Consider the following 24,287-nt stretch of genomic DNA (forward strand, 5'->3'; position numbering starts at 1 on the left):
ATGAAAACAAACCATCTATGCATCACTCTTGGCTCTAAGTTAAAATTAAGGTCTCAATATCCCAAGCAGAGCAGCAACTGGACAGTCAGAAAACAGATAAAGTCACAAAAATTATGCCAGTAATTCCAGAGTCTCAAGCAGAGTGCCATCTTAGGATAGCAAGCACCACTGGACTTTGTCCAGCATGTCTGTACCTCTTGCACTGAGGAGCCCAGCACTGCACACTGCTCCAGGTGTGGCCTCCCCAGTGCTGAGCTGAGGGGAAGAATCTCCTCCCTTGATGTGCTGGCAGCACTTTGCCTGATGCAGCCCAGTACCTGTCTTTGCAGCGAGGGCATGGCGCTGGCTTACTGTGCTACTGTCCACCAGGATCCCCAGGTCCTTTGCTACCAATCCCCTTTCCCTCTGCGTGGTCCCCAGCATGTACTGCTGTGTGGGGCTGTTCCTCACCAGGAATGCAGGACTATGCATTTCTTCTTGCTGAGGTCCACAGTCTTCCTGAGCCTGTTTCCCCAGCCTGCTGAGGCTGTTCAGGGCGGCAGCACAACTGTCCAGCCACAACGTGCCCAAAGTTTGTGTCATCAGCAAACTCACCGCAGGTGCACTCTGCTCCAGCCTCCAGGCCATGAATATAGAAGCCTAACAGGACTGGACCCAGTGTAGACCCCCAGGGCACAGTGCTAGTTACTGGACTCTGTGCCACTGACCACCATGCTCAGGGCATGGCCATTGAGACAGTTTTCAGTCAGCCTCACTGTCTGCTCATCCAGCCTCTTAAAGAACAGTTTGTCTATGAAAAGCTAAGGAGAATCATTATCCAAGACTCTCTTAACCTTGTCTGAGATTACTTTTGTGTGTACCTTTGTGAAATGAAACCTTTAGTCACAAGATTGTTTAAAATGCACATTCACAATTTACCTATTCCCCATCCTCACCATTATGGAAGTTGAAGTACAGTGTGTAAATTGAGCTTAGAAGGTTAAATAGTTCTGGCTTCTTTACAAGCTATTATTAACTTCATTATTTATAAGTCTCTTTGTTGTAATGTTCTTCTGCTGAATGTTATTGAACTGTAACTTCCTATCACAGCATCTCTAATTAGGCTAGCTGTTCCCAACACGTTACGAAGCGCCGTGAAGAACGAGCTCTCTGATCTGCTTCTCCTGTTTTGCACTGCTCTGCTACAAGTGACTGAGCTCAGGGGTCTCAGGCCTATAAATACCTTTTTGAATCAGGACAGAATGTTTGATATTATTTTCTAAGTTCCACCCTTTCTTCTCTGATGACAAAGGCTGCTGTCTAACAAAAAAGAGATTTGTCTTCAGAGAGAAATGGTTGACATTTCTGTTTTCACCAAGAAAAAAATGAAGAGTCTGGTGTGATGACCATCGGGCTTTCAGCTGAACCTCTCTGAATGTCTTTTGGTTGTTCAGCTCTCACTCTGTGTTTAAAGCTTTTGCTGTAATATATCCCTGACTGGTTTACTTCTCTGATGTCTTAGCTGCTTTCTTTGAGTCACTTTGAGATAGCTGCTATTTGTTTAGAGAGGTGAAAAGTCCACTTAAAGGTAGGATATGCCTAAAATGCCTTGAGGATACTCTGTGCCTCTGGCTATTTTTATGTCTTGGAGACAACTTTTGTGGTGGTCTTGAAAGAGCCTGGTGCCTGGGAGCTCCTGCTATGATTCTGTCTCAGCAGATTTTGCCTTTAGAGGACACTTTTCACCATTACATCTAAATCTCTCATTGAAATCTCTCATTCTGAAAATTTTGAAATAAAAAGTTTATCATTGTCTTGTTACTTTACATGGAAGAACCTGACTGCCTTCACATGTTTCCTTCACATATTTGAAGTGTCCCTTTCCTGAAATTTCCAGAAGGAGCTATTATACATGTTACTGGATTGGTGGATTTTATTTAATAAGCAAATAAAAGCTAAAAAAATTGACTAACTATGTATCCTTCTTGGGTAAGTGAAAAGTAGCTCTGGATCTGATTCTGTTAACTCTACTGACAATTGTGCAGCATCTGAAATGCACAATACTACTTTCAAAAGAGAGTAACACTCAAGGTGAATCAAGGTGACCTTCAGTAAGAACAAGTATCTACAGTACAGCAGAGCATGAGCCTTCCCACTCTTGCTAAACCACCAGGGATTGCCACTGTCATCCAGAACACCTGGAGCAGCTAATAAAGTTAACAACATGTATGATTGAATTTTCTGCTCTATTTTAAAAGAGAAAGGCAGGTACCTAAAATAATTTCCTCACCCACCTGGTAATTACTTCTAACTTTTAAGGTCCCACACTTACATCTTGTTTGAGGTTGTTTACACCTCTGCAGGACATCACTCGGTGTAACACTTTGTCTGTTCAGATGCATTAGAGGATCAGGGTATGGAAAATTGCTCCCCAGAATGGCTTTTTTCATGATTGGCTTCTCTGCCTTTCCCTGAAGCAGTAACAGGACAGATAGATGGCACATAGAGCTTTTGTTTTCTGTGCTAACAGCAGCTCAAGGAAAAGGCCAATGTTTGCTAGCCAGATCACCTATGACAGCCCTGACATGGAACCATAACAACAGCAATGCCAGCCAGAAAGCCTGGAAAATGTGCACACTGAGTATGGTGTGCCTTTGAAATAGTATTTACTATTCATTTGTTCCTTAGTCAGGAGGGATGCACATCCTTTTTCTGCTTGTTAGGAGACTGCAAAGCCAGACCAAAGAGCTATCCCTGGGCACAAATTTTAATTTAGATACTGGGAATAGAGCTCAGGATGATTACCATGAATTTGAATTCACATAAGCTCTCTTGTCTCCACACCTGTTACTTGCAGAGCTGCCTTGGCTTGCTAAGCCACAAAGGGAGTGCAGGCAGGGAGTCTGCAGCCACGGTCCCAGACCCCACAGGTGATTCCAGGTGGGCAGATGCCTACTCCTTGCCTTGCCAGAAGTGATCCTTCACCAGTCCCCTGTGCAAGAGAGCCACCTTTGTCTCAAACAAAATAACCATTTCCAGCCTGTCCACAGACCTTCCGTGTGGAACAAAGATTATTTGCAGGAGCTCTGTGCTTTTAGAATCTAAGGGCACAGAAGAACGCTGGATAATTTATTCTGATCTTCTCTGTATTGCAAGAATTTCCCCTTTGTAACTTGGTCTGCAATTGATGTTTTTCTTTTGATTGAAGTAAAATGTGGTTACCTGAGGGCTAAACAAAAGGGCACTGAGCTTTTAACTGAAAATGTCTAAAAGCACGGAATCCATTAATTTTCTTCCTAGCCTGTCCCAGTAATTAATCAATTTGGTATTAAATACTGGCTTATAGTTTCCCATATGTATTTAAAAGGATCCAGCTTTTATCCATGCATCCTCCCCCTGTTTATTTTAAAGGTCTTTTAGATGATACAGTTCTTCTCCCCTCACAAAAAACTTACGTGCTGCCTAATCCACTCACCTTCCTTCCAATAATTTAAATCAACTGAAATGTTCAAGTTTCTTATTGTATGGCATTTTCCCCAGGTGTCTAAGATTTACAGGTCTTTAGCCTTCTCCCAGTTTTTCAAAACACCATGAAAAACATGAATGTGAGAACCGACTGCGGTATTCTAGTGTCAGTCTCACCAATACTGCATACAGGCACAAAAAATCTTCCAGCTTCCTATTAATACTCCCCAGCTTAGCTATTCAAGGATGGCATTAACCCTTCTGACTTTATGCTGCAATAGGAATTTATGGTTGCTTGTACACTAAATACTATTCAGTGCCTCATTTTGGGAACCAGTCCCTGCTTTTACATAAGCAAGCCTGCATTTGTCTTTATTGCAAAATTTTGCATTTGACTATGAAAATATTCTCCTTTTAATGGTTCCAGTTTACCAAGAAATCCAGGCTTCTCTCAAATGCTCTTTCTATCCTCATTATTATCCTGCTCCACCCAAAAAACATTATTAGCCTATTATTATGAGTCCCTATTTATGTTAGACCATTCCTAAACTCTCATAATTCTAAAAGCAATAGTTCAGCTCTCACTTAAACCTGTGAGAGCTGAACTATTGCTTTTAGAATTATGAGAGTTTAGGAATGGTCTAACATAATAATACATCTCAGTTTTCAACAGTAGAATATCCCTTGTACTTAGAATTCAGGATACCAGAGCCCTGATAGTTAATTACAGTAAAAGGCATGTGTTTTAGAAATGATATCTTAAAAAGCATTATTAGGACAACACAGTGTGAACTAGTACCCAGTACTACCATCTTCAAATTTTAAATCAGAAAAAGGCTTTAAAATAAAGATCTGATAATAAATCACACATCAGTCAACATACCAAATGTTTTATTTTTTTTCCTGGCTGCTCCTGAAAGAGTCTGATTCCAAATCAAACTCCTCAGCTGAGATGCAACCTGAGCAGACCTTGCAAGCAAAGGGTGGGTTTAACTGTACACAGGGTGCTCAGTGAGGTGTAGCTGGATTCATTTTCCATCACCTTGCATCTTACTTTCAAGGTGATATAACAGCAAATGCCTCTGGTCTGGGGATGATGCCCCTCTTTTCTGCTTGTGGCAGTAGGGCACAAGCCATCCAGCCCCTGGGTGACAGCACATGGGAAGAGCTGCTTCAGGAGGGCTCAGCCTTCAGCTCAGAGGCAGCATTTCATGAGGTGAGGTACTGTCTTAGCAGCTGAAGTTCACAACCACATTTAATGACCACGGGGCTGGGAAATAAGCCCAAACATTTAGTGTTAAGCTTGGACTTGGGTAAAACTAGAGAGGGCATGAATTCCTCAACACCTCCCCACCCCCAACTCCTCAGATTGCATTTCAGCACATACGTGAAGAAAATGTGAATGTCCTCCTCTACCATTTTTCAGATGAGCTCTTCCTGGCCTACATACAATTAATCCTAGGGAAGTGAACTGCTTGCACAAAAAAGGGACTAAACCCTTAGGAAATTTGATGAACTAAAGAATAAACAAAATATCTGTAAGACTTGATTTTCAAGGGCATGAATCATCCCCAGCTTACGCTTGAGAATACTAAGCAGGTCTGAAAATTGGGACAATCGCTGTGTTTCTGCTGTTAAGTTGCTGCCTCAGCTTCGCTGGCCTTTACATCACCCTATAGCATCAAAATACTTTAGATGTGGTTTTTACACTGGCACACTGAGAGTTCATTCAAATTGTTAAAGTACCTTTAGGGAAAATTGGTTTGTTAGCTCTAAACTTAACCTCAAAACATTAAACCAAAAGAAAGGCTGTTTTTTTATCCCCAGAGTAGCTAGTTTGTCATCTGGTTAGACATGTCAGAAAACAAATCTGGTGGGTAGGATTTTCTGCTGGTGTGAACTGGCTAACCTGGGCTAGCAGGCAGAGTTTGGCCCAACCTTGCCTCATTTTTAAGTGACATAACCCTTTCTGTCCTCTATCCAGCTAGCCCTCCACATCATATATACTGAACACAATGCCTGCATATCTGCTGGAGTGATTTTTCCTGTCACCTTTCCTGAGGAGACAAGAATGCAAAACATGCTCTACCCCAAGAAGAGCTGCACTTACCCGATCCTCCTCTTCTCTGACATCGGGCATGGTGCTGATGCAGAGGCTGACAGCAGTGATGGCAACAAAAGAGATTGAAATACAAGCAAAGATCTTTCCTGGGATCCCTGAGTGGGGGTTCTCCACCATATCCCTGAGCTTTCGCATGCACAGACTCAGTCGGCTGCTGTCCTGGAAGGCACTTTGCGTAGCTTCATTAAACACCATCTCCCTCTCAAACAGCCTGGTCTCAGCTGCCTCTTCCTCTTTCTGTTGCAATCTCTTTTTACAGCACCACTCCAGGTGGTCCTCTTCTATCCCCCAGTACACAAGCTCCTCCTGGAACGAAAGGGCACACATCTCCCTGAGAAGCCTCAGCTTCCCAGCTGTCAGGAATGTCATGATCGTTCTGAAGGCACTAGGATTACGGTCAAAAAAAAATTCATTGCAGCTAACATCATAATCATCGCAGATGTCCATGATCTCATCATAATTATTGCAGGATTTTAGCTTCCCAAGCCTGGTCAAGGGGCAGTTCTCCAAGGTGGTCCAGGGAATTTTGTACTTAATACCACCTACGTTGATGATCACAAACCTGGACCGGTCATCCAAGCGGGCTAAGCAGCACAAGTCTTCTCCAGGATGCAGAAGTTTGGCCTTTTTGTAGAAGAATCCTTTCTTGGTTTGCACTTCACAGAGGTTTTCCAAGTTGTTGAAGGAGCGGGAGCTGAAGTCAGGATCTGCATTCCCAGTGAGCAATGCCATTTCGTGGTACATCTGTTGAGTCCATAGGGAGGTTGAGGCTACTCAAACAAAAGCACCTGGAACTTGACCAGAAAGTCTATCTGTAAAACAGAATTTTAAAATTACAAGAGAAGTGGGGCACTCTTAAATTATAACAATCCTATCCTCTCCCTGCCGAGAAACTCTTCTCTATGGCATTCCTTCTTCCCCCATTATTTTAGGACTATCTTTTCTTGACAGCTGCTTGAGGAAAGAACTTACACTACAATCAAGTCAGAAGCCATGCTGTTACTTCTAGAGTGTAGAGTAGAATGTAATTTCTTAGTTAGTGGTTGAATGGAAACAAAACCAGTGTATCACCATCTTTAGAAATTTCTAGAGGTTCAAGCTATATCCTGGACATCAATGCAAACTAGAAGAGAAATCTTATCATGTGCATAAATGGCAATTTACAGTTTAGCAACCTAATTAAAAAACTTAGTTGCAAATGTTTTTTTTATTATTTTGGCCCATCTACATTATGTTCCTATTGCAAAAAGCCTGTAGGGTGAGGATAAAATGGATACTTACAGTACAGTCAAAAATGTCATGGCAAAAACGTGGGTAATTCCCAACCTAAATTCACCAAGCCTAGCAACAGCAATGAATATGTGGGAGCTGAGGGCATGCTGGGTCTGAGCTGAAAGCAGAGCTTGCCTGGGAGCCTGTAACTGCTGGAAGCTCTGCTATGGGCTTGGCTGCAGTTGTGGACAGGGCTCCAAGCAGCCTGTCAGCAGCTCTGAAACAGGAGATCAAACTCAGAATGAAGCCGAGCTGGAAGTGACTCGGTTGCTGCTCTTGCTTCTGGATAGTGCAGAACACAACTGGTCACATTTAGAAGGAATTATGTATGATTCCAGGATTTAATTTGTGCCTCTTGCTTATCCCTCCTTTACCACACCACAATCCACATTGCTTCCTTACTTTCTCTAAAGCCCATCACATGCATTCTTCAAAGCTGTCTCTCTGAAGCAATACTGGGATGTCTTGAAATGCTATCATGTAATCACATTTGTGAATCACCCAAAATTTCCTGAATTGCTCAAATATGAAGTAGGAAATAAGAAGTCTGTGAAGGATGACTGGGTCTCCACACAAAGATCTGGGCTGAGAATGGATGCAGTGATGGGGAACAATTTTAAGCAGAAGATGGAGAAACTGAGAAAGAACTGACTAGTGAAGGAAAAACTGATATTTTTGATGACAGAATGGTAATTGTGAGGCAGTAAATTCATAATTTATAAGCAACAATTCCCTCTGAATCTCATGCCTCAGCTGGGAGAGAAGAACAAACAAAAGGGTGCTAGGAAAAACTGGAGAGCACTCACATTCAAACACATTCCCAGAGGAGCAACTTCTTTTATCTTTAATCGGCTCACCAACTTAGCTCACTAGACTTAGTCAAAATGATCTCTGACAGACACTAGTGAATACTTTCAGTCACAGCCCTGAATCACCCTCTAAACATTCTTACCAACCACTCTTCAACAAGAACACCGCAGTAACAGTGGTATTTTTGCTTCAACATTTCTATGAGGATTTCAGAGCAACACTTAGATCAGATCTTTGTAAAGAGCCAGAGAATGGTTGCTTTGTGTGCAAAAAGCTACGGTCACCCAAAGATGCTTTTTCAGCACCGTGAAAATTTCAGAAGAGCTAATGATGCCAAAATCTCTACAATTTCACTTCGGGGGAGAGAAATAATAGTTTAAACATCCGTTTCTACAGGGCAACATGAGCAAGAGAGAAGAGCTCCTTCATCTGGCTAAGGGCCAGGAAAGGGCAACACATACTCTAAGGAATGGGTGCTTTTACAGCACAGGCTAGAGTGCAGCCGGGATTGCAAATACCATTACTGTCACAGCGAGAGTGCACTGTCAGCACAGCATATGCTTTAAGGATTTCGTCTCTTGTTGCTTTCTCTTGGTAAGATAAAATATTCACAGTCACTACTGAGGGCTCTGCACTTTTGTTTTCATGCCTCACTTGTTCCACAAGTCAACATACTAAAAGGAGTTTACATTGTTTTGACATCAAGGCTAGGATTTATTTTTTTCCTCTCCCCCGTGTAGCAGGTTGTTGCATAAAGGGGCTACATAGATTTCACAGAACTGCTTTGAATCTAATCTTACATGCACCTCTTCCTCCTTCTAAGCAGCAGCTAACTCAATGTGAAAATCTGTAAGCATGTTGTTTGCTACAAAATCTATGAATTATAGAGGGTTAGTATTTTATTTTGTGGATATAAAATGATGTTGCTTAAATCTAAAGCTTAAGAATGCAGGTTTTTTTTTTTTTAATCATCGGTGGATAAATAGAAAGTGAGAGAGAAGTAATTACAAATTAAAGTTGTCTATGAAGTTGATTCTGGACAGTGCAGGCAGCACCAGATGCTGGAGTTCAGTAAGGAAAATGAATTTTCTGACATCACAGTTCAATGTCCCAGAATCCATAATAGCTGGCAGCATATGTTTTGGATATCTCATATTTAATCTCAGATTAAAAGATAAGCATGCGAAGACAGTTGTATTTATTATTCTTCTTGGCACTTCCACCTTGTGATCTGACTGCCCAAGACCAGGCTCAGATGTCAGAGAACAGCTTGTGGTGCCATTTTAACTGTCCTATAGAAAACCAAAATACTGTGGGCTCCCAATTTGGTATCCATCCTGAGAAGTAAAACTAGCCTGGAAGGTCTGCTTCTGATCTTATGTGCATGGAATGTATCATGACTATCACTAAATATTAAAGGGTGTTTCAAAATTATGTAGGTCTTAAAATACTCTCTGTATGCCAGGGTTATCTAATGTATGCACATGCCTGCAGTAAAGCATCCCATTGAAGATTAATATTAAAAGCCAATACTTTCAGAAATGATACTACATTATCATCCAGTTGGCATTTCTACTATTTAATCTGACACATGGGTGTATGAAAGACTATTAAAACACAGTCTGGAATAAGTTGTCCATCATAGGGATGAAGGATAGAATTTGACTCTATATTTGTTGTTTATAATTTTGAAGTGCTGTGGGAGAAATGCTGCATGATTATTTCAGTTTGAGGATCATATACAGGGTGGGTCATCCTTTTTTATTTTTGAAGTATATTCCAACAATTTTTATTCACTAAGAAGTACTTTCCTTGGCCATCTGTGTATGCACATGTATATGTCTACACACACATTTAAGTTCAGCCACATTTTGTCAGCAGCAAACAGCTGAGACCTTCACAATACAGTTATTTCTTATCAAAGATTTTAAAGACTTAATAAATGTCAGAAGCACACAACTGCCTCACATTCTTCTTTTTGCTGAATTATTTCCTCAGTGGAGAAAGGGCTATTTCCCTGCTTACTGCCTCTTCACTGTGCCTGTTCCCAGAACTTCTCTTCACACCAGCATTCCTCATTGTCCCATTCTATCAGTATCACTGCATCTAAGTCATATGTGATTCTGCATGAGGTTCCTCTGGTCTCAAGTTACCTTGGATAAGAATGAAAAATGGGGCAAAATCATCCCTACCAAGAGGCTGAGCAGCGTGGCAAGGAGAACTTGAAAACAGTGTTGGAAGGGAGGTAGTGGTGGAGCAAACACTGCAGGATGCCGCGGCAGGAGAGACCTCGTGAGGAAGGGCAGCCACATAAAGCCTGTGTTCATAAGTGAGGGTACAGGGAAGTGTCATGGGCAGAGCACTCACACCTATTCTGAGAAACCAGCCTGAGCAGGCGGCTCTGAAGGGGCTGCAGGCAAAAGCAGGTGGCTGGGGGCAGGGGAGGCAGGGGGGTTGAAACTGGGAGAATTTAGAGGTCTTTGTGCAGTTGCACAGAGGAAAACTGTTACTCTGGTGGTCAAACACTGAAAGAGAATGCTGAGAGATGGTGGAGGCTCTGTCTTTGAGGATATTGAAAACCCATCTGGACACAGTCCCAAGTAACCTGTTCTAGCTGATGCCACTTTGAGAAGTGGCAGATAAATCAGATGAACTCTGGAGGTCCCTTTCTACTTAAACTACTCTGTGATTTTGGGAACAGTCTCTTTTTAACTGCTGCTGTAAAATTACAAAGTATTGAAAGCTTACGTTTGGGCTACAATAGCAAGAGGAAGCTGTGAGACCTTTTAGTAATTAATGTTTTAAGACTTCCTTTGTGAAATGAAACACATTTTGACAGAGAACGGGTAATTGTGTCATAATTTAAAGCCACAAACATGAAACATATATTAGGGTGACCACGAGATGTTTTCTCTCGGTTCCAATGCGAGTTGAGTCAGTGAATCTGTTCCGCAGTGCTCAGCCATTTCTAGTCAGGGATGTGCTGAAACCTGGCATTGCTGCCTGGGACCAAAGCAGTTCCCACTTCTTACCGTGATGTGATTTATAAATCACAGCACACACAATCACTTTTATATAAACCTTACACAGGCATTTGACCTTCCATTTGGTGATGTTACAGCTAATAGCGTGGACGAAGAGGCTTAGGAGATCCATGTTACTCCTGTACTTATTTACAATCCAGTAGAACTTGGACTCCCAATAATAAATCCTTGCCAATCACTGTGGAAACATGGAGAGGAGAGCACCTGCCCATGAGGCTTACAAAATGCAAAACAGATGGGGTGCGAGAAATACACATATTTAAAAACAAAATGAAATAAACCCCAACAAAACAAAACTGAAAAGGGGACTGGGAGGATATGGTAAAACAGATGCAGCTAAGCCTGGAAGGCAGACCCTAGGGGATCTGGGGAATTAGCTTCTGAGTTTGTCCACACCAAAAATGATTATGGCTCCCTATATACTCATTATCACAGAATCATTTACATTGGAAAAGACCCTTAGGGGATCCCTGAGTCCAACCATTACCCTGACACTGCCAAGTTCACCACTAAACCATGTCCCAGACTGCCACATCTATAGACTTTTAAATACCTTCAGGAATGGTGACTCACACTTCCCTGGGCAGCCTGTTTCAATGCTTGACCACTTTATCAGTGAAAAAATGCTTTCTAATACCCAATCTAAACCTGCCCTGGCACAACCTGGGATGTTTCCTCCTGTCCTGTCTCTTGGTACTTGGGAGAAGAGAAAACCGCACCTCGCTACAGCCTCCTTTCAGGGGAACTGTAACTTGGGCACAGTCAAATTTTACATATTTCTGTATTTACTGCCAGTAAACTTTAATATCCCTAACCTCCTAAGCCCCTGCTTAGGGAAGGCAATAGCTCAAGAAGTTGAAAAGGTACTAAAATTTTGAGCAGCCCTTGATTTTGTCTGTTTCTTCATGAGAGTAACAGGAAGCAGTGACACCACCTTACCCATCTAACAGAGAAAAAATGGCTTCTTTTATAGGTATGGAGCACAACAGCCAAGATAGTCTTCTCCAGAGAGTGTTTTGGGGGCCTTGAGGAGGATGCTGCACTAGTCAGTCCAAGAAGCCCAGGAGACTCATGCTGTAATGAAGGCTGCAAAATTCAGCATGTGAAGCTGGACATTATTTCATACATACAAATGAATGTACATTTTCCTTAATATTTTCATTAATTCACTGGAGGAAAAAAGTAATAATTTTCTTTTCTGAACATCCCTCACCACATTTAGGCCACACTACATAATTAGCTGAAACAATTCAATTTGTTAAATGAAAAAATTAACTTGACTCAACATTAATTATTCTGACATACACCCATAGCTATTTGTCTCTATTAGACAGATTATGAGTTATCTTCTGTCACTGCACTTACCAGAGTTCTATAGTGAAAGTATTAACATTGTGACATCTTTAAGAAATCAGGAATTTGGTTGAACTACCTCTGTGAAGCTATGGAATCCTTACCTATATCTTCATAGCTAAATCCAGTCTTATTCTGCACATCCACAAGATTTCTATGCCCACTTATCTTTGTACTCTAAATAGCACCAAACTATTATTTCTATGAAGCTATTTGCACACTTCAGTTGCACAGCAGACAAAGACAGATGTGCTAGATAAAATACAGACAGAGGAAGAACTGCTTATTTGTGCATTCTACCCAGAATTACAAAATTCTCTTCAGGCTAGCAAGATTAAAGATTTCACAAAGGACTTAAAACATGTATTTCACTTAAAAAGAGCAATAAATAAAAAACAAGCAGAGACTGCAAAGATTAGGCAGAAAAGTTTTTCCCCACAGAATTATTACTACTTACAATAAAATAGAGCATAATGTTTAAACCATGCTTTATTTATTTAGGTGACTTAACCTTCAGTTGGTTACCAGAAAAACAGGTTTGTAAAATGTGCTTTCACCCTCAGTTCATATTTCCTGAACAACTGAACAGACTCCAAATATGCACCAAGAGGATGAAAGGGAAGGGACTTCAGAGCAGAGGTGTACCTCCCAGACTCTGGGAAGATTAGCTTGGACATGGAGATTTGTTTGATGCAATTCCTGTTAACTGCAACCTTGGATTAAGTATACAGTGCCAAAAGCCTAAAATTAAAATGCGTTCTGTCTGCACTTGCTTGGTCAGAGCCTGAGCCCTGTGAGCACAGTACCTTTGACCCTTACTGGCAGCCACTAGATGGTGAAATTTTTATTCTTCCATTAATCACACACAAGTTTATTTTAGGACCTTTACTGATTAATCCTGTTAGTATCCCATTTAATCAGCCAGTCAGATAAGGTACTATGAGTTAGTTGCCAATCTGAAATATTTCTTTCCCTGTTCTTAGTTTGTTGTATTTAAGAATAAAAAAATAATCAAAATCCAGTTTTTAAAGTATCTGCTCCAGTCATGATTACATACCCACAGCTGGCCTAAGATACCACATGAATGGCACTATTAAATGCAAAAGTGACAGACTGTGTAGTATTTTAAAACAGCATTGTTTATCCCTCTCATCCAGGAAATTAAACAAATTGTCTCATTTCTATTGCCAAAATTCAGGAAGCACAAAAAACCAAACAAGTTTTGGTGTCTTTGAAAATCACAGAATTACCAGTCAAGTGTTCCAGTTGGTCTGCAGATCACTGCAGGGGGGAAAAAGCAGTTTTTAACTCAAGCTCTGCTCCTAACACTGATCTTTTCTTTCTGATCCATTCTACAGGTTTTTGCAATTCTATACTTAGCAGCTTCCCACCCACATGATTAATATGCTTGATTTCATACAGAATTTACCAACTAGATTTCTCACTAGAAATAAGGAGGTTTGGCTATGTGATGCCACTCTTAGCCCAGTTTCACATTCAGGAGGTCATAAAGATTTGCTGGGGCATTTTTCCTAATAACTGAACCTGTCCTTGTGTCTCTTTCAGCGCCATTCACAGGTTTGTACAAATAGTTGTTAGACACATATGACTGAATGTGAAAGAATGAGAGGAAACAGCCTCAAATTGTGCCAGGAGAAGTTCAGACTGGATATCAGGAAAAATTTCTTCATGGGAAGACTTATGAAGGATTGGAAAGGCTGCTGAGGGAAGTGGCTGAGTCAGCATCCCTGGAGATCCTGCAGACACTGCACCTAGGGATGTGGTTCAGTGATGACCTTGGCAGCGCCAGGCTGATGGTTCAACTCAGTGATCCTAAGGGTCTTCTCCAGCCTAAATGATTCTATGAATAAATGCTCTTATTAACTGCTCACAGATTTCAGATGCAGATCTAGCCTTTTAAATTTCCACATGAAATCGTTTGCAGAGAAAATAAATTGTATACAGATGCATCTTGCTTCTCTTGTTAGATTGAATTAGTGAACACTGGATTTTATGTGTTTTCGTTGTTTTTTTGCAGATGACATTCTTGTTCTCATGTGTGTTTCGTAAGTCAATTGTGCATTGACCTCAAAAATATTCCCATCTCTACTTAAACACAATTCTGTCTCTAAATTTAACATGATTGTAGTTAATTATTAACATCATTGCATAGAATACTTTGTAACTTGAGATTCACTAAGATTGTAAATTTAATCCATGGTTGGAGTTAACAGGAACTGGATCAAACAAAACTCCACATTCAATAGAATTATCTCAGAGAGACACTGGTTAAAGGATAGTTCATGGCCTAAAGTCTGTCCACTTTAACTCATCACTCTCTTTGCACACATCTGGTGTCCCCAGAGATTGTTCTGCCTTGTTTGTCCCAATATCCCTACCCACACTCACAGTGACACACTTATTTTGCAGAAGATTAATATGGCTGTGGTTCCACAGCCCTTGGATGAGGTGACTCCTAAACAGAGGGGGTTCATAACTCTGTGGCATGATGCCCTTACTGAGCACTGGGAATACTGACACAGTGCTAATAACTGCTGCTTAGTGCAGCAAGAATTACCTGCCCTATCTGCTGCGGACAGAATTCAGGAATCCTGTCCTCCAGATGTGTTTTTAAATGAAGTGGTGTTCCAAATCTGTACACAACTTGCATTTGCACAAGGAACGACCACCACTGCCTGGAGCAGGGCGTTCCTAGAGCCCTTCCCTTCTATTCTGGGCAGTCTTTACCCAGGGACATCTGCATTTTGCAGCTTTCAGTTGCGGTGAACTGGAAATACTGCAGCAGCTTGAAGTAAATAAAAAAATTAAAATTTGTGCTCAAATAAGAAGGAAAACTAATACTATGACTAACAAAGAACCCCTCATGTATTTATATAGATTTAACACAAAACTCTGTTTCAAAATGTCAATTTCATTACACCTTCTGTCCTGAATTCCTCCTAGAAAAATGTGGTAGCAACATCAACTTTCCCAACAAAAGCTGACAGAACAAAGCCACAGCACCTGTGTAGAAGTACTGATTCTTTTGTTTCCTGAAAAGGTGGGAGACAGTTTATATTTTTCCCCCTCAAACAGGTAGAGAGGTCTTTTGCAGTTTGGGTTTACAAATGCATTTCCACATTCTTACCCTGCTATTGAACAGGATGAAAACGACCTGCAATAGTCTAAGGCATTTCTGTAATTTCTCTCACCTGCAACCCATTTTCCCCTCCACTGAATTGCCATTTCTGTGGAGAAATTCAGTAGAGAAACACTTGAATTCATGAAACACACTCACTCACTTAAAAGATCATCTGATAATGTTACCAGTTTTAATTTTCATAAAAAGCCAAAATGATAAGAAAACTTTGCACTTTCTCTAATGCAATTATTTCAGTATGCACACAGAGTGAGGATGATAGCATTTTTAAGACCTTGTTCTCTAGAAAATTTCAATGGACTTGTCTACACAATGCAGTGGGAATTAATGGATTCCATTGTGAAGATGATGGCTTTAAAATTAGGTAAAATATGACTGATCCAGTTATGTGCAATATCTTCAGCAATCATTGAATCCTTCATAAATCACCTTTCCTTTCAAAAATACTGGAACAGATACAAGAGAAAGGCTGACAGGCTAATTATTCATGTATGCAATAGCTGAAAACATTTCACTGATATCTTGGTGGAGAACCCTGATCAGATGTCATGCAGAAGCACTGATGCAACATTTCCAGAGAACTGCTATAATGCCACTTGTGAGAAGCCCAATTCTCTGACCAGCTCCCCAGTCTAGAGGTTTTTGACCCAATAGGTTTATATGTACCACTGAATAAGGTGAGCTCTTGGGGCAGTGAAAGCAGGCAATAATATCAACACTATGACAACAATCCTTTAAAGGTTGCTTTAGACTTTTAAATACCTTTAAAGGATGAACAGGGTGGCTATTTATTCACTAATTGTTTTTGCACTTGGGCTAGCAAATGAACAATTCCTGTTCTCCATGAGAAAGCACTCCTCTGTCCAGAATTCCATCAGTCTCTGTCAGATTGCTCACCACCTTTCTGCCTGCAGTATTGACAAATACATAGAAACACTGGGATAAAATACCACTAAGGAATTAATTTCACAGTGTCACCACTACTGATAAGATTTTGTTTCTGAGTAGTTATTTTCATGCAGCAAAAGGACATGTTGTTACTCAGAAGGCATACATTATTCTGCAAGTGAGACAAACAATAAATCACTGCCAGATCCCAGTATCTCTGGCACACTTCAAAGCTGCTGGTTTCTTCCTCTGTATTATCATGTTTTAAATCTTATTACCATCAGAAAGATGATGAGGAATTTCCAGTTACTTCAGTTCACTGCCAGCTGGCCTTCCCCTTCCATGAGGAAGATCCCATGAGCTGCACAGTCGGTGGTGCTCATGCTTAATCCTCAGGAGGTAATTTACCCAAGGGCCTTGCTCAGGAGGTGTTCAAGACTTCACTCTAGGCCTCCTTCATGGTCGCCTCATGGGTTTTAACTTCCCCCTGCAGGTTCCCACGGCAGCGCTCCGTGAGAGAGGCCAGTTGTGGGGTACCATGCAGACACACAAAGAAGCTTTACATCAGTAGAAGCAGTAAGATTGCACAGATCAATTCACCCCAAATCTGAGTCCCACAGGGATCCATGCGGAGCTGCCGCTCCCAGCGCGTGCCGCCATGGCTTTGCTCAGAACCAGGCCTACAAAGGACAGCGGGCCTGGCAATTCCATTGCCAGTGGAAAACAGCAGGGTGACCAAGACGGTGAACTGGGCCAGCAGAGTAGAGCAAGTTTCTTCTTCTTTCCACCTTTACCTGAGTGGCCAGTTCATAGTGCAGCTAACAGGATATCCATGCCTATTTCACTTTGAGCAATGGAAAGCTGCGCTCACTTTCTTGTGTTGCCAGAAGATCTGATGGGCTCTCAAAGAAGCTGGAGACTGGCAAGTGTAGGAATAATTTTGCACCTCTTTTTCTTTCCAGCTATGCTCCCTGACTGCCAAAGGAGGCTCCCTGGAAAGTTCTCTGCAGATGAATACGCTGGTCTAACTCATGAGGTTGGGTTTGCTAGGGCACTGCAGTACTGGCATAGTCAGGGGAAAAAAGATGGATGTTCAGCTACATAAGAAAGTACTATAAAACTCCATTCTGCGATCTAAGAAAAAAGCTGGGCTCCAGCTCTTTTGCAAGCCGGTACTTTGGTAAATATAAGGTTTATCTACTACATTGAAGAATCTGGAGCATGGTCTCTATAGGAACTCTCCACAGTGACAGCAGTGAACAGAAGTGATTCTCAGGCACAAGGCTTATATGATCAGCTCTGTAAATTTGTATCATGCAATACAGCAAAACACCCCAGATTTATCTACCTCAATTTTATTTATCCTAGGGCATTTGTTCCAAACAAAACTTCATTATTCTATTATTGGGTTTTTTGCTAACAACTAACCTTTGTTGTTAGCACAAAAGATACACTGAAGAAATAAGCAACAAAATAATTTTCATTCTCTCTCCTCCTGAAAATTTTTAATTGAAAGACATCTCATAAAATATGAATTCATATCCAATTTGCTTGCTCATCAAGTAAAAAGCAAGCACAGATATCTAAAGCACAGCATCTAAAAATCTGAATAAAGATTGGCAAACATGCAGCTAACAGCTACTTAATGAAGATGCTCAAAAAAAATGCATGTAATCTGATTTGTACTGCATAATTCTTTTTGTATTATTTATTTTACACTTTAAATGACCTTGTTTTATTTTATTTAATGCATTCAGTCTCAGTAGCTCACTGATACAGAATAATTTATTTTAAACTCTGATTAAGCAGCTGCTCTCCAGTTCAATCAGTTCCCTTCCCAACAGCAATATTTTATTTGGCTGGTGAAAACTTCTGTACCCTGACAGCAACTTGAAACCCCATTTGGCCTCAGAAACCTTGTCCTGAAGTGTATAATCATACTCCACAAAGTCTAGCTTCAACTGAATCAAGAGGAATTGAATGGACTGTGGAATTGGGCTCTAGAGAGGTCCATCCTCAGGCTTTTGAGGAGCTGGAGCGGAGGGTACCCCTGTGAAGACTTGCTGGGCAGAACTGGAAAGATCCTACCAGTGCTATACAGTAAAGCCCATTCACAAGATACATTTCTGTGTCTCTGTCATCATTATAGAAATGTTTTTGTGTAAAGGATAGCTTCATGATCTGAAAGGGAAACAAAGTGTGAAATAAATAAAGAGACATGAGCAAACACAGATGGATTTAAAGAAAGAGAGTGGGAGAGAGAAAGCACTTAGCTAAACCTCTTGTGGTCAGCTAAGAAATGTAAATGGAACTGTTTTGAGATAAAATGTGATCATAAATGAAAATAATGTGGTGGTTTTATGTTTACAACTACTAAATAAAAAAAAAAAACCCACATGTAATTTACAGTGTGAAGGCAGAGGAGAAGAATAAAAGGATAGAGATCAATATGGTAAAAGCAGTTACTTCATTATTTTAGAGCCTAATTCTAGCATATGCTGAATTCCTGCACTCTTAATGTAAGTCAGCAAGTGCCAAGCAGCTTGTAAGAAGCTCTCAGAATCAGGATCCCAGTCTGCTATATCACCTAAGAAAACCATTACCAAGTACATGCATAACTGGTACTAAGCCCATGCTTAGTTATATATAAACACTCCCCTAGAAAATGCTGTATTTTCCCCCATTCATATGTGTATCTATGCAGATATCCATACATTCTCCTCAACAGGCAGGGAAATGACAGATATGAGATCTGCAACACCACATGCCTGTGGCACAGCTCCAGCCCGCAGGAGCACAAGGCCAGGAAGCACCAAGGAGGGTCAAATCAGCCATCAGCTCCCACTGGCTTCCAGTGGAAATGAGCAGCTTGAATCTGGTGCCTGCATAGAGGCACCCAGTGCAATCTGAGACACCTTGGCATATCTGAGGACAGCAGATGTGGCACAACAGCAACAGCTGGATGGCAAGAATGAGGTGCTAGTACATCTGAATGAGCCATCTTTGGGCAACCAGAACTACCCTAGGTAAACAGGTCCTTTGAGAATCTTTGCACACAGAGCCTTTTGGGGTTTATTTTTAATCTCTTGGCAGTGACAAAAGATCCTTCATATTCATAACTTTTTACAGTATGGCACTCTTACATCAAAAGCAAGTGCTGCAGACCAACTGATCTCTCCATGCAGATGAGATACTCACTGAAACAGCAGAAGTGCTATTAAAAAAAATAGTGGATTTCTACCATGCTTTGGTGCATGTAAACCTGAAAATTTCTGTTATTAAAGCTAAACACTATCCTAGAAGAAGTTTCCATAAGATTCACATTAGGCTGCTATATTTATTACTAAATAAATATAGCTGTTTTACCCAAGCTGAACACATTCAGCAATTTGCTGAATCTGTAATCAGAGCATAACTCCTCAGTGCTCAAGTTCAATGTGATCACTGCAGATACTGGTTTTGCAAGTACTCAGCCTATGCGTGTGAATTTCCAGTGTTTGTAGCTTGATCAGGTGTTTGCTCATTTAAAGGTACTTGTGATGGGGACCACCTGGAAATAAGTCTGTGTTTAGTTATAATGTGTGTACAAATGTGTGTACAGGTTGAAAAGCAGTGCAAATTATTCCTTATTTTTGGAGATACCATGGTCACACAATGCCATTATGGAAAATCTGGTGGGCCTCACCCTTCCACATACACACACCCAAGAGCCAAATAGAAAAAAGAGAAGCCAGTGAAAGGGTTAATGTCAAGTGGTGCTACCTCTTCTGCTGCTGGATAAATGCTGTTTTCTAAAAATAGCAAATAGCCTTCCTGATCCTGGACTGGTAAGTAGAAGTGTTTTAAACTAAAATGCATCCTCTGTGAACCATAGCAAAAAAGTACCAGTTTCCTCCAAACCGTAGAAATTCTACTACTCACTGCATTTATACAAAACCAAAGCCCAGCTATGAAAAATAAATTAAACCTAACCACCTAAATATGCTTTTCATGTATTAGAATCTCATGCTTTCTCCTGCCTCTGTTTTATGCATAGTCTGCATTCCCACTGACTTGACAAAGCTGGGAATTTGTTGCAATGACAGAAGAAGCAAAGCCACTTAATTCACCAGTCTATGAGAGTAAAGCAAGCACTTTTCATAATGTATATCCAGGCATCATGTGAGCACTCACTGTGTTGGAATGCCTGGATATTGTGTGTTTGTCAGACTGTCATAAAGATTTATAAACACACAGCTACAAACTGCAGATGAAATCTTGCAGTACAGACAGGCTACACACGCCTAAATTAAGGAGGTGTTTTAATTCTCGATACAGAAAGATGCAGATTGTCTTTCTGCATGTAAACCTGTTAAGGTTTTCAGACTGTTGTGATTTTGCACAGAGAAAATAATGCTCTCTCAGGATCAGCGAGACTTACTGGAGTCCGTGTGGTTCCACCAAATGAGAGGAAGAAGAGGAAGCAATATAGAAACCACTATAAAGGAGCCTTCTTGAGAACTGAGTCTAAGATTATAGGGACAAGATGGGAACAAGGTGAGAGAATAGACAATATGCTGCCTCATTTTCACCTCATTTCACATCTTTCTTTCCTTAACATCTTTATTTCCAACCCAGTAAGACAGGAGCAATGAGGACTGCAGAACCCCAGACAAGCCATCCCAGACAGACAGTGGGGAGGAATTTGATACAAGTTACAGACATAATCATTTCAAATTCTCCTGAAAGTGTCACAGCTGTTGATGAGCACCTCCCTTATGGACATCTTCTCTTATGTCCATGTCACTTTTTAATGAGTGATCCCCTCAATCAAATCTTGAGCTCATTTTTTTTTCTAAAGCATGAATAAAACACCTCTGTCCATTAGCCTAGTTTCTGCTGCTTTCCTAGTACTGAAAAGGTGAAGAAGTCACTTGCAATATCTTTTCTTACTTCCTGGCAGATCTAATAATCTTTCTTACTAATCTGGCAGATCTCTTCTCCTTTTGGACAGTTTCTTTACTCTCTCTCCAAGCTATTCTTTGCTAGAGCAACATACTTTTCCTCGTATTAAGGACCCTTTCACCCCAAATGAATGTCTTGCAGTATCAACACACCATGCATCAGTTCCAGCTCCTCATTACCAGGTCCATTTTTCCTTCTGCAGACACCTGCATAATTACATTATGTGAAATAGTTTATATAAATCAGCAGTCATTGTCATATGTTCTAAAGAATTGACTTGCAATTGTTATCTACTGCAAACTTCATCCCAATTTTAGCTATCAAATCTAAGCCATAAAGTCAAAAGTTAACTGAATACAGGTTACTGAAGCTGCATCTTGGAAACAATAACTTATAATTTATTTGCCTAGATCCTAATTTCAAAGCTATGGTGATCTCATCCCCACAGGCCTTGAAATTTATTTTTGAAACAATACTTTAATTACCTTCCTACCTGGCAAGCTTTCTTTGGTGCTTGGTTCAGAAGCTGAGATTGACCCTGACTTTTCATGTCTGGGTCTGCACACTGCTGTTATCTGCTCTCCATCCTCGATCACTGCTGGGTGTGCCAGCCCAAAAGGGCTGGTGAGTAACTATTAGGACACAGGACAACACATGAAGCTTTCCTGATGCTTTCAATAAACAGAGACTAACAGCTCTTTAAATTATCAAAACTGTGGCAAGAATAAATTATATTTAAGGTTGCATTTTCACCACCTCCTTATTTGTATGTTCAAAATACCTCCACATAAATGTATCAGCTAATTAGCTGTGCAGTTATTCAAATGCATCTGTACACTGTCAAATGTAGATTTTTCATACCTGAATGACTGTAAACAAACAAACCAGAAGCCAAACAAAGATTTGACTATTTAATCTAGAGGATATTACACATTAAGAAACACATTCTAAGTTGCAACAGTGTAAATTATTGCTATCCTTTTATACATTTTCAGTTCCTTTATGAAAAGAATCACATTTGATCCACTGAAAATAAATCTGGTCAGAGGCTATTATAAAATGCAGAATGTGCTTCCACAAACAGAACAAGCAAACTTGTGCAATTGGTACATTCATAATTTATTTCAGGATCACTCTGTTTTGCTGACATATATCTATTCTTAAAACCTTTTCCAATTAGTTAAGTTCCAATAAAGGCTACCTTAAACCTCCAATTTCTTTCTGTTTAATTCTGAATATTTCACCTTTTGAAACTTCCAATGACTACTTGCAATAGTTACATTTAACCTTCCATATGCCCCTCTTTCTCATACAATTGTTTACCTTCTAGGACAAGGACTGGTATCAAACCTCCTGTCTTTTGATTAGGCTTCTTTCCTCCTGCTAAGTAGTATGTGTACCCCTTAGGCTTTCAGTTTACTACATTAAGTGTCAGCACTTTTTGTGATCCCTCAACTTCTTTTCCCTCCATAGACTGATCTAATTTCATTATCCTTGGCAGTTCTGAAACCTTTCAAAATTTGGTCTGCTGAAATTCAATACTGATGCAAAAGGACATAAGGTTCACCCTGACAAGATACAACTACAAATTTTGAGCATACCTCTCTAGTTAGCCTTATTCAGTCTTGCTTCATCTGTCATTCAATGCTTAGAAGTAGAACTTGGGCACACTATACAAACCCTAATACCAGAAGTGCATGTTTTACCTAGAAAAATATATACTTCTTTCCACTTCCTGAACAGTTCTTCTCCTCATCACTTTTTCAACTACTCTTAGTGAAATGACATTACCTGACTGCTTTGCCTAAGGCAAATAGGATATATATATTTCAGCATCTCTTTGTTTTCTTTTTTCCTTCTGGAGGGTGAGGTCAGTAAATTTTATACTAGACTAGCAACATGCTGCAAAGTCAAAATTCAAAGAAATATTCTGCAAGCCTCCTACTCTAATTCTTGCTTTGAAAACTGGTACTTCTTATGTTGACTTGGAACATGAAAAATAACTGCGTGTGGCCATAAAAGTGCACAGGAAAACAAAATCTGTCACTTACACTGAGCTATTTTTGTCATATCTGGCCTTCTGGCTCTATTCCAACTATATCACTGTAATTAAGTCAGTTACTTACTATCAGTAGCTTGCCAGCTCCTGGCACTGCTCCATGACTTCTTCCAGGTGACTCACAGAGCACAAGACTGACCTTAACGTAGCTTCAAATGACAAAATGTGCAGCTTGCCAGAACAAACACAATTTCTCTTTCTCCTAAGCCCCAGTCTCATCCCACCTGTGCTTCCCATTCCAAACATTCAGAGTAGGAGGAAGGAGGTTATTTGAAGATTCAGCCTGCAGGTGTTTCCAAGACATGTCTGTGATTAAGCAAAGATCTTCCATTGACTTTGTCCAGCTAAAGAGCAGATGAAAGTAAATAGACTTTTCTCCCCCGCTCCATGGTTCTATCTTTTGCATTTACTTACTTCTGAAATGCTTTCCAAATGTTTTGTCAGAGTTTGGCCTAAAATCTTGATATGCAGCCTCCTAAAATTCTCCTCAAACATATGTTATTTGCCTTGAAATTGATAGTGTCTTTCCACTCCAGAAAAAATCTTCAGTTAGAGGCACCATGAGATTCTCTATTTCCAGACCAAATCCATTCAGTTATCAAGGAAAGAATTAGGTCTTCTACGAAATCCAGTCAGGGCATCCAGAGAGGAAGCTGATCTGCTAAATAAGGAGCTGCCATTTTCCACAGCTCCTTTTCGGAGCTGAACTGCCATATGCTGCTGCCTATCCCTCCTTCACTCGCATCCCCTCTGCAGGAAACCAGCTCTGTGTGCTTCAGCCCGCTGGCTCAGCCTTCCCCAAAACCATGTGCACTTTACTTAGTTGCAGGCTAATTAAGTCTTCTTGCCCCACCTCAAGTCACTGAAACAGGTTTCTGGTGCCTTAGGCACCCCTCAGAGGAGCAGGTGCCTCTTTTCCACACACAGTGTACCAGGTGATGCAGTAGGACACATGATCCTTTGAGGGTCCTTGGCAGGCTGAATCACAGACACAAGTGACATGTGACACACTCTTTGTTTCTGGTTTCTTGTGAGGAGCATGCAGTGTTGAGGAGGTGGAGAGAAGCCAGTGTGGTTCTGATTCCCTTGCACTGTATCAAGGGAGCAAGGGGAGATGAGCTCTGCTAGGCCCAGCCTAAATCTATCCCTATAACATGCTAAAAAGAACAAAAGCTTCAGTATGTGTCATTG

General features: G+C 40.7%; 1 protein-coding gene across 1 annotated transcript in view; it reads right to left on the reverse strand.

Moving 5' to 3' along the window:
- KCNG2 (potassium voltage-gated channel modifier subfamily G member 2) overlaps positions 1-24,287 on the reverse strand; it is a 52,997-nt gene that overhangs the window by 16,984 nt on the left and 11,726 nt on the right. Inside the window, exon 2 of the mRNA XM_058814655.1 lies at positions 5,555-6,378. Coding sequence (XP_058670638.1) covers positions 5,555-6,310 — 756 coding nt within the window. The 5' untranslated portion in view covers positions 6,311-6,378. The remainder of the gene's footprint in view (positions 1-5,554; positions 6,379-24,287) is intronic.

This window comes from Ammospiza caudacuta, chromosome 1, assembly GCF_027887145.1.
Source record: "Ammospiza caudacuta isolate bAmmCau1 chromosome 1, bAmmCau1.pri, whole genome shotgun sequence".
Taxonomy (NCBI): Eukaryota; Metazoa; Chordata; class Aves; order Passeriformes; family Passerellidae; genus Ammospiza; species Ammospiza caudacuta.